Below are 10,965 nucleotides of genomic sequence, written 5' to 3' on the forward strand. Positions count from 1 at the left end.
CTCAGTCTTCTATGGGAGGGGGAGATCGCAGTCAAAAGCACCTTTGCATTGGAGGAAAGGAGAGAAATGTAGGGAGGAATTTGTGGTGAGTACTTCATTGCCACTGCATTTGCAGCAGTTAGCACTGAGAGCTACCTGGAGAACTGCCTCCGTGTGTTGAAGCAGTCCCTCCCACAAATACCTCTGGGGGTGATAAGGCGTTCCCATTTACTAGAGGGACAAAAGAGATACCGGAGTCAGAAGGAAATATTTTCTTCTTGTGCAACCGAACTTTGGCATGCTATTTCAATCATCACGTTTGGCATGTCCATTGTCAGTTAAGACACTCCCTTTTCCATTTGTATAAATTTGGGTAGTAGACACAGAAACTGACACAAGCTACTGCCTTGCTGTTTCTCCTCACAATTCACAGCCAACAGCAGGATGGTAAGCAGGGCATTCTGCTGTAGCCGTTTGTGGATAAGTTAGTTTAGTTTAGTTTTTTAAAATCTGGAATAGATTAAAAGGCTGCAATTATTGAGAGGGGGACAATTATTACTCTCAGTCTGAATCAGATGGCCGTATGCCTGGGAACTAAAGGTTGCCACCAGTGACGTAGGTATAGATTTTTTAAGGGGGGGTTCGGGAGCGAGGCCTTCCCAAGCCCCATCCCCAGCCTAAGTGCTTATAAAAGCAGCTCTCCGAGGCAAGGGATGGGAGACTCCCGTGACCTGCCCGCCCCGCCTCCCCCACCGTCTGGGCTCCCAGCTGGCACCCGGCAGTCCCTTCTCTCTCCCCTCCAGGCAGAGGGGTAGCTAGGGAAAAAGGAGCTCAGTGCAAAATGTGAGGTTTGCGCCCCCCGCCCCATGGGCGACTGCTGTGATGCTGGAATCCACCCCCAAACAACATCACTTTCAATGGTGTTTAAATTAGGGAGCCCAGATTCTCTTTTTAAATTCACCTTAAAGGGAGAATCCGAAGTCCCCAGATAAAACAGTATTGAAAGTAATGCTGTTTTGGGGTGGACCTCAGATTCTCCCTTTAAATCCATGCCGAAGGGGGTGGATTTAAAAAGAGAATCTGGGGAAATTTGGGGGGTGCCTGCTGTCAGGGGTACAATTGTTAAGCTAGCAGCACCAAACTTTCAGGGTATCTTGGGGAGACTCTCCTGATGATACCACCCTGGTTTGGTGAAGTTTGGTTCAGGGGGTCCAAAATTATGGACTCTCAAAGGTGTAGCCCCCATCTCCTACTAGCCTCCATTGGAAACAATGGGGGATGGGGCACCCACTTTGGGGATCCATAACTTTGTACCCCCTGGACCAACCTTCACCAAACCAGGGTGGTATCAGCAGCAGACTGTCCTGATGATACCACCTGGGTTTAGTGAAGTTTGATTCAGGGGGTCCAAAGATATGGACTCTCAAATGGGTAGCCCCATCTACTATTAGCTCCTATTGGAAACAATAGGGGATGGGGCACCCCTTTTGGAGGTCCATAACTTTGGACTCCCTGAACCAAACTTCACCAAACTTGGCTGGTATCATCAGGAGTGTCACCTGACGATAGCCTATGGTATATCCCACTGAGGTCCCCACATCCCCAAACTGTATCTTGCCTGAGCTCTACCCCCAAATATCCAAGAATTGCCAAACCCAGAGATGGCAACCTTACTGGGAAATGGGTTCCCACGAGGGGACTCCATGTACATGTCTGATCACAAGGACCCAGGGCATGTGAGAGACCTTATCTCTCACTTTGTCTCCTGGTCTTGCTACAGCCACTGTGGGACTAAACAGCAATGCCATTGGATCCCCATTTCTGTGCATATATAAACAGTTGACATACTTTTTGTGAGCATAGAATTCAGACTTGCCCAAGGCACAGTTTGGGCCCAGCACAACATGAGGCTTTGAGGAGGGATTTATTCTGTGGCAATTGTTAAATATTGTTTTCTCAGTACTCTCAATTGATCGGCTGTAGAAAGGGAGACCTGAGAAAATTTAAATTAAAAAAAAAATGGGAACAATATCTTCCTGTGTCCGTTTCTCAATTTCACTTTCTTCCTCCTGTTTATGCTACTCACAGTTCATTTGTGTACCACTCTCAGACATGTACACAGATGTTTGTACACCTTACCCAGTCACCTCGTATATCCTTTTCTCTCATACATATTACTTGTCCACACTGCTGATGGTGCTACTTTCTTTCACTCTTCTTTCCTACCATCAGCAGCATTTGATAGTTCTAGATTTTAGAGTCTTTAAACTGCTGATTAGTTAGAATTTATGCAAATATTCCACAAACCTACAGCAGCTCAGCCAATGGCTTCTAAGCCCTCATTTCAATCTGTTGAGGGAAGAACTCTTAAAGTGAATACCTGTTTCAATAATGTAGCCTGACCATGGGTTTGATTGTTCCTAATGCAGCATCTGTGTTTACCTCAACATTTTCTTTATTAATTTTCTTTATTAAGTTTAAGTATCAAATTGAAGATTTGTACATTGCTAATTTTGGGTGGGATGAATCTATATATTGTGTAGTTTAACATAACTCTGTTTCCATTGCAGGACCCTCACCTTCCCCTCACCTTTGCCTTGATATATCAATCTGGCTAGGGCATGAACAAGTGTTACATTAATTAATGTTCCCTCAGGTGACACTTTTGATTAAAGTTCTCCATGAAGTAAGACATTAGTACGGAGGGAAATTTAAAAAAATAACTTAACAGCTTCCCTAGCTGACTTTGTCCTCCTTTTCCAGAAAGTTCTCCTCTGCCTGATTATTTTGTGCATCATGATGACATTGAGTGATGGAGCTTGCTTCACTACACTCCCCAAACTGGGGGCCAAAGGTAGTAATGCTATTCAACAACCTATTAGTTTGGACAAAAAATATTTCATTTAGAAAGTATTATAGATGTATTTCTGACAGACTGAGCTTATAGGTATATCCATACTACTGATAAGTAGAAACGGGATATGCTGTGGTGGTGTACCTCTTTTTGGCTTGAATCCTAAGGACCTTTTCCTGGGATTATGCCCCATGAAACAAAATGGGGCATATAAAGGTCACAATGTGCTATCATCCTGAATAAGTAAAGACCTGGTGTTTGCACACCTAGGGTTAGGGTTAGGGGTTAGGATTAGGGGTCCTACCTTTTCCTTATACAATGGGACTTACTTCTGAGCATGTCAGTGAGTCAAACTAGATGTGACGGCACCCCTGAGTCCACCCAGGGATACCTCTGCCAGCGGCTCTTTTGAAGCCACTGCAGGAGCCAGAGTCTGATCAGGACTGCAGCAGGAGACTAGGGATCTCCTGTTCCCCTACCAATGCACCATTTCAAAATGCTAAACACTGTGTGTTTGGCCTCTTCAAAACAACATTAGGGGGACAATGAGCCCCCACTCATACACACCATGGTTCTGATCCTGATCCCACAGCTTTTGAAAACAGAGGGAATTTCAACCCTAAAATGGCAGTCATGCCTGTGGTGGATTTGAGGAGGCTGTCATGCCTAGTTTGGCTCTGTACCTCTAACAAAGAATTCTTGGCATCCTTACCAAACTACAGTTCCTGGAATTCTTTAGCAGAAGTCAGGACTGATATAATAAACATGCAGATGATATGACATAATAAACAGGCAGATCATAAACATGACAGATATAATAAACATGCAGATCATGACACATTTTTATTGATTTTTGTGATCTGCCGACCTTAGCTTCATGCTGGTTATAAGCCATTTTGAGTCTTCTTGTACAGAAGACTTGTGGGATATAAACATTTAAAGAAATAAATGGTAGTCACAGCTATTTGCTTCATGGGGAAGAAAAGGGCACCTTTATGCATTCCTCATAATGGCTCATTCCGCACATTCATTCATTCATTCATTCATTCATTCATTCATTCATTCATTCATTCATTCATTCATTCATTCATTCATATATATATAATATATATATGAATATATATATATATGAATAATATATATATATATATATATATATATATATATATATATATATATATATATATATATATATATATATATATATATATATATATTTATTATTACATTTTTATACCGCCCTCCCTCGGAGGGCTCAGGGCGGTGTACAACACTAACAAACAGACAATAAAACAAATAAATTAAATTAAAACTTAAAATGCAGCATAATGCACATGCAGAATAATGCACTTTCAAACTGCTTTCAGTGCTCTTTGAAGCTGTGCGGAATAGCAAAATCCACTTGCAAACAGTTGTGAAAGTGGTTTGAAAACGCATTATTTTGCCTGTGCGGAAGGGGCCAATGTTGACATTAATAGTGTATTATACTACTTGTGTAGTGTAATTCACTCCCACAGTATTCTAAGAGGGCTGCCAAGAGTCTGGGAAGGACCCATGTCTCCAGTTACCACCTTTATTTCTAACCCTGCTTTGGTGCTTTGAAAACAGGCAGACATTAAATAGACCATGCTTTCCTTTCCACATATCTTTGCCAAGAAAAATGTCAGTTGTTCAATTTCTGCATATCAGAATGATTTTATGCCAATAAAGGCTTGTGACTGATATCAGAATGATTGCTGATAAAAGCAGAGAAGGTCTAGAAAAAAGTTGCCCATCCAAGCATACAGCAAGCCACTGAACAGGATTTTTCATGATTCACGTCTGATTTCAAAACTTGGTTTTCAGTGATGACTAGAGATTCTGGTACTACCAGGGGCGTAGCTGCAATGGGAACATCCGAGACAGCTTGTTCTGGGCACCACCATTGCAGTCACGTGGTGGGGCGTGGGCGGGGCGTGGTGGGGATGGGAGGGGGCGTGCAGGCAGTTCATGCTCCGGGCACAGGCTTCTGTCACTGGGTACTACTGCTGCTAAAATTGACAGGAATTTTTCTTCCTTCAGGTTGCGCTGATCCACATGATAAGAAGTTACATCCCCCTGCATCTCAATGGCAGTCTAATAACTGCATGGACTGCACATGTGATCCTCAATCTCAACTTAATTGCTGCAGCAAGTAAGCCAGAACTCCAATCTGACACTGGATTCCTTATTGTCTTAGAGCAGGGGTGTTCAACTCTGGAGCTTCAGATGTTCGTGGACTACAATTCCCATCAGCCCCTGCTGGCATGGCCAATTGCTGGCATGGCCAATTGAACATCTGAAGCTCCATGCCATCAGGGGCTGGTGGGAATTGTAGTTCATGAACATCTGAACTGCCAGAGTTGGACACCCCTGTTTTAGAGCATTTCATTAGAAGCAGCTGCTCTCTCTTTGTGCAGAGGGTAGGGCAAAAGAGAGTTGGTATCCACGACTGGATTAGCAACAGGCCTGGAACAAAGTGTCTCAGCCCTTTAACAGAGGCTGATATCAGATGACATTTACCTCCATGCCATGAAAATCTTCAGCGGATTCCCACAGAACTAGCCTCTGTTAAAAGGGTCAGGACATTTTTCTTTAGATCTGTTCATACCCTACAGAATCAGCCACAATCCCAGATCACTCACATTCTTAGGCATTCAGTGCCTTTCTTGGTGATTCCTCCTCTGCAAGTTAATATGTTTCTCCATCCCTTTCTTGCCCTTTTTGAAAAGTTCCTCTTGAAAGCAGAAAAGGTAAGGCAAGGCGAAAAGCTACTCAAGAAAGGAGCTAAAGCGAGGGGGGAAAGGAAAAAGACAAGTAGGAAGGACCAAAGATGGAGCAAAGTGAAAATATCTCCATCAGGAGACCAGACCATCAAATAGCTGTTAATACCTGGGGGACTTGAGGGGGACCATCAAATAGCTGTTAATGCCTGGGGGACTTGAGGGGGACTTGAGGGGGAATGAGGCTACGCTGTTCTCATTTCTGCCTTGACAGCCTGATTTAAACAGCTTGAGTAAGTGGTAGAACTTTTTTTTAAATTGTGCACATTCAGATAAATTGTTCCTGATTCTTATTTTCTCTTTGTTTTAGACATGGTGTTGCCAGTGTGCCAGGATGCAAACCAGTTCTTGATGTAAAAAAATGTACAGTTACATTCTTTAAGGATGATGATCTTACAGAGCCATGTCCCATTTTTTGGTAATATATGGTACGAATTTTGTCGCACAGCACTTGGCGACAAACAAAACTCTCTGTCATAAGAAAGGCAAAAACACTGCTTTGAATTCATCCCCGCATACTTTACAATGACTTCTAACCAATCGCATTGACTAAAAGTTAACTCTAGGATCATGCATATAATTAACACATTGATTCAATATAGCTGTTTTCTTGGAATTGCCTTCTGGTAACTTAACAATCTATTGTTTTATGTAGATTTCAAAACCTTGCTACTGCTTCTAAAAGCCATATATTTAACCTTTAATAAAACCATGTCTGCATGTTGAGTGAACATGAATAAATACCTCACCTGTCATGCTTTACATACGTGTCTCTTCCTCTTTGCACAAATAGGTGAACATTAAAAAAGGAAATATTTTTGTTCTGATAATACAGATGGGGCCGAAACCTCTCTTGTGACTGAAGGGTGAAGGTCAGCATAATTGATTTCATTTTGAAATAGTCTAGATTCCAGTCAGGGCTGACAGGAGCAAAAGTGGAAAGAACAGATTTTTTAAAAATGTAGGTCAAGAGAACCAATATTAGCCTAATAACATTTGCAGCGTTTGTTGACACCTGTGTTAGAGAAACATTTGATCAGCTACTTTGGTTGAATGTTCTCATCTGGTAGCTGTCAATTTCTTTCTTTTTTCCTGGAAGGAGCTTAAAGATGCACCTGTTATTTTAAAGCTCCACCCAACAATTCCCTAGTCATGCAGAACTTTGCAGAACACTTTCTCCCTCAGGGTGCAATCTGGAACAACATTTTTCCCTCCCTTTCTCCCCCTTTCAACATCTAGCCACTCCAAGAATATTGGGAATTCAAAAACGTTTACATTATTTTGTGTGTTATTTTGAGTTGATCCTGTTTTAAGAGTATTGAGTGTTTTAGATTTTGCTTTGAATCTAATTGCTGTAGTGGTGACACAATTGTTGTGTGCTAGGCTTCAGCTGAATGCTTTTGCTGTGGAGCAGAGATAAGGCAATCAGCCTTTTAGAAGTTCAACAAATAGCATTGCTTTGTAACCCAGGGACGCATAATCAAATCCTAAATATACCACAGACTGGAGATGGATACCTTTAGAAACAGCAGAAAGGACGGAAAATAGTAGCCAACACCAGTAATTTAGCTTTAAGGCAGAATTAGGTACAGGTCTCAAGAATCCCTCTCTGGCTCCTGCCAAGTTGCACGTTTCCTGTGTCCAAAGAATGATCTAGATATAATTCCAAAGAGGATCCTAATCAGGTCAAATGGAAATATAAATTCAAATTGGAAATGCAGAACTTACGAAGACTTTTGGCCAGGAAATGTTCTGGGAAACTCTCTGCACAGCATGTTATAGTGTTTAAGAGCAGGTGAACTCTAACTTACACGAGTTTTGATTCCCCATTCTTCCACATGAGTGATGGACTCTTATCTAGTGAACCAATTTTATTTTCTCACTCTTTGCATTCCACCTTTGGTGATCTTGGGCGAGAATGCAGTTCAACTTTTCGAGAACTTTCTCCACCAACCCCTCACAGATTTGGTCCGCACAAACAGCACACAAGTGGCAAGAGGCTGGCCAAAAGCACAAACCCCATGTGGGAATTTTACTGCTTCCGGGCTGCTGGAGCAACTGAAAGCAGCCCTATTTTCCCTCAGCCAAGGCGGCTAAAGCTAAATGATGAGTCTTTTCCAGTGTACCGGCCAAGCACTGCGCAAAGCTCTGGCGACCAAGGAGGAGCCCTGCTGGAGCCGCACCCTCTCACAAACACACCGCTTCCTATCTTCATAGCCATACGAATTTTGAGGTTGGCTTATCTGGAGTCCCTAAGGGAATGTCGGCGGCCAGACTAGGGAGGACTGTCGGAATCCCATTCCCTCGTGAGAAAGCTGATCCGGATAAGAAGCGACAAAGAAAAAAACCGCTGGAGGCCCCAGCTGCAAAGGCCTGCGGCGGCCGGTTTGCAAAGCTGGCCAGGAGGCCTGACCATCACGTCACCAGGGCAATAGATTTTCATTTTACACTGTACGCGCATATGCAGCCACCAATGCAGAATCCGCCAAGGTAATAATGGCAATTGGGGAAGGAAGGAAAGGGTTGTAAGCTGTGAGTCTCTCCTTACAACCTTGAAAAGGTGGGGAATTATATAAATTCAAACTCGCCTTCTTCTTCTTCACTGAAGTGGTTACCATAATGGAAAATAAAGCGATGGGAGAGAATCCCCTTGATAATCCTCATTGCTACAGAGAAATAGCTAAAACGATCAAAGCTTGTCTTGAACAACAAGAGTAGAGTGAGCTTTGGACACAGCATAAAGGATGGGGTTGCCAACAAGGGTTGCCAAACTGTTGACAAGGCTCCTGGGTCTGGGCAAGTGGCACAATACACTGCAGGATAGCAGGGGCTGTTTTGCTGTAGTTGGAATTTGTTGCAGCCACTGCTTCCAGTTTGGAAGGCAGAGGAACCATTTTAGAAGGAAGGATGCATTCCCATACGGGTAGGGTTGCTGCTGCTGGGAGGCTCTCTGGGGTGGTTTCGGGTGCAGTGGTGGGAAGGGATGTTCCGCGCCACGGCATGCTGAACAGCCACTACAGGAGGTTGAATGGAGGTCAGTGTAGGATAGGGTAGCAGCACAGGGTTCCTGCCCGGTGAGTGAGTGAGCTTTTAAGGATTGGAGGGTGAATAGATTGCAGCTTTGGTGAAAACTCCCTGAGATAGGATGGGGTGGGGTGAACAGACTATAATGTCATACAGTCTGCCTCCAAAACCAGCCATTTTCCCAGGGTGACTTAGCATATTTCCCCACTTGTCCTCCACTGTGGTGTTGGTTGCTTTCTGTCCTCAGAGTAGGGGGCTTTGAATTGGGGCTGGTGGAGTGTCTACTCTCTGACTGTGCCAGAACTAGCCAGCTGACTTCACTCCAAGACATCCAGAGCAGGCTTTCTTATCCTTTCTTCCTGCTCACCAGTCCTGCTGCCCATCAGTTGGAGAGAAATTACCTTTTATTGCTACCCCTGCTGGTCACCTTTGGTTCTAGCTGTCCGCCTCCTGACCCCAGTTCACCACTTTCGTGAGGATGACGGGCTTTATAGTTGTAGTCTGACTCAGCACTCTGCCCACCTCTGGGCACTCAGTTTAGCCATCAGACTTAAATTACTCAAACTAAAATTAGTCAATGACTCAACATGGGTTGATGTCACGCATATCTTATCTTTCCCACCTAGAAAGGCAGGACCTCACTTTGTCACGCAACGGTTAAATTGCATACCTATGAAATCCTGAGGATCTCTTCTAAAGAGCCCCTTTCCCGTAACCAGTGTTCGTATCTCTAGACCCTTCTCTATCTATTGATATTATTAATCGTTGGTCTTTTCTTCTACAGGCTAAAAGGCAGCTCTTTTCATTCGTTATTCTGCTCGGATCAGAGGATTATAACCCATATTCTAGATTCCTTCATCTATTCCAAATCTTTCTCCTCAACACTGCGTATATCCTAGGAATTAATGCAGTATTGTGTTCTGCTACTTTATTTTACTATGCAGATTTCTTCTTGCAAAGCTGACTTCTGCACACAGGCAGCTTAAAGATCTCGAGCTTCCCTGATCTTTTGCTAAGTCAAGAGCCACTTTCACTAATTCTCTAAAAGGAACAGACTTTTACGCACCATTTCCCGGGTGACACTGACCTTGAGCTTCACTTTTTTGTTAGCCCCAAGGCCTCCTGTGGGCTGGCCGGAGCCTCTTCTCATCAGAGCCAGCACCCTGCCACGGCTGCTTGTCGTAGACTTGGCCATGGTGGCACTTTTCTGCTGCCATGGCTGTTCAGCCTCTCCTTCCTCCACTGATCTTCACCCAATGACAAATTAATGGTGTTGTTGTTTGTTTAGGCCTGCATCTAACTGGTGCCCTGGGAGGGAATGTCAAGAGGGCATCCCAGACATTACACACGAACAAACACAGAACATACAATTGTGGCGTGCTCTTTGGCGCAAGTGTCCCATCCACACAGTTAAGCAAATTCTCCTAATCATTCAGATTTAGGGATGCTGGTCTGAATTGCTGTCCCTGTTTATATATACTTGGTGGTAAAGTATTAAGTGTGTTGGATATGGCTAAGGTCAGCTTCGGTTGCATTCACCATACAGAAACCCATTGGAGAAACATTCACTTTTCAGCCTACACTACTCGTTGCAAGGGATATTTTTAGGAGATAAATATATAGGAGACCATGTAGCCACCACCTTGCAAAAGAAGGTAGATAGAAGTAATCCCTGGCTAATAGCAACTGGTAAATATTCTTATAAAGCGGATATCTCTATTCCTGCTGAGTGCACTAGCACTTGACTGGCTGCTGCAATACACTATCCTCTGGAAGAGGAAGGAAAGAATAGAGAGTTCTCTCAGGCACTCCATTTACTTCAGTGAGTGTACGTTTGAATTAGATCCGAGCTTTGATTTGTCTCCAGAGTCCATTAATCAGGGCTGCACAAGGGCATGAACCAGTTCATTTGCGTACTAGTTTGTGACCTGAGGTGATGAACAAGTTACTGGCAATGCGGAAATCACCAGTCGCGCGCAGGTGACGCCAACAACCTGCAGTCCATGAGTTGCATTCGGCCCTCGGATACCGCTGGTCTTCTGTCCCTTGGCGTCAACATTTTGCTCCAGCTCTGCCCCAGCAGCCTCTGGCTCCTCCTTGGCCCAGATATTTGCAAAAGGCTTCAAGCCTGGCGGCTTGATCCATTTTCAAATTTATCTCCCTTTGATCCTGTAATCAACACTTGTATCATGGCATTTCCACTGATGGCCAGAGCACACCTATTTGGTGATTATCCACTCAGCATTCCTGGTCACCTTCAGTTGAAAAGTAAAGAAACCAGGACTAAAATGTCTTTCTGACACCAAA

General features: G+C 43.8%; 1 protein-coding gene across 1 annotated transcript; it reads left to right on the forward strand.

Moving 5' to 3' along the window:
* The first annotated feature begins 386 nt into the window (after positions 1–386).
* On the forward strand, positions 387–6,085 carry LOC125441595 (small serum protein 2-like). Its single transcript, XM_048512217.1, has 4 exons — positions 387–426; positions 2,743–2,833; positions 4,895–5,006; positions 5,945–6,085. Exons 1-4 carry the CDS (start codon positions 424–426, stop codon positions 6,054–6,056), a joined length of 318 nt encoding a protein of 105 aa, XP_048368174.1. The 5' UTR covers positions 387–423; the 3' UTR covers positions 6,057–6,085.
* The last annotated feature ends 4,880 nt before the right edge of the window (positions 6,086–10,965 follow it).

The sequence above is a fragment of the Sphaerodactylus townsendi genome, linkage group LG12 (assembly GCF_021028975.2).
Source record: "Sphaerodactylus townsendi isolate TG3544 linkage group LG12, MPM_Stown_v2.3, whole genome shotgun sequence".
Taxonomy (NCBI): domain Eukaryota; kingdom Metazoa; phylum Chordata; class Lepidosauria; order Squamata; family Sphaerodactylidae; genus Sphaerodactylus; species Sphaerodactylus townsendi.

Bases quoted from the DNA above. Each gene is read 5' to 3' on its own strand.
- LOC125441595 (XM_048512217.1), top strand. The intron at 2,834-4,894 runs GTAGTAATGCTA...TTCTTCCTTCAG, and splicing joins CCCCAAACTGGGGGCCAAAG to GTTGCGCTGATCCACATGAT. The intron at 5,007-5,944 runs GTAAGCCAGAAC...TCTTTGTTTTAG, and splicing joins CAACTTAATTGCTGCAGCAA to ACATGGTGTTGCCAGTGTGC.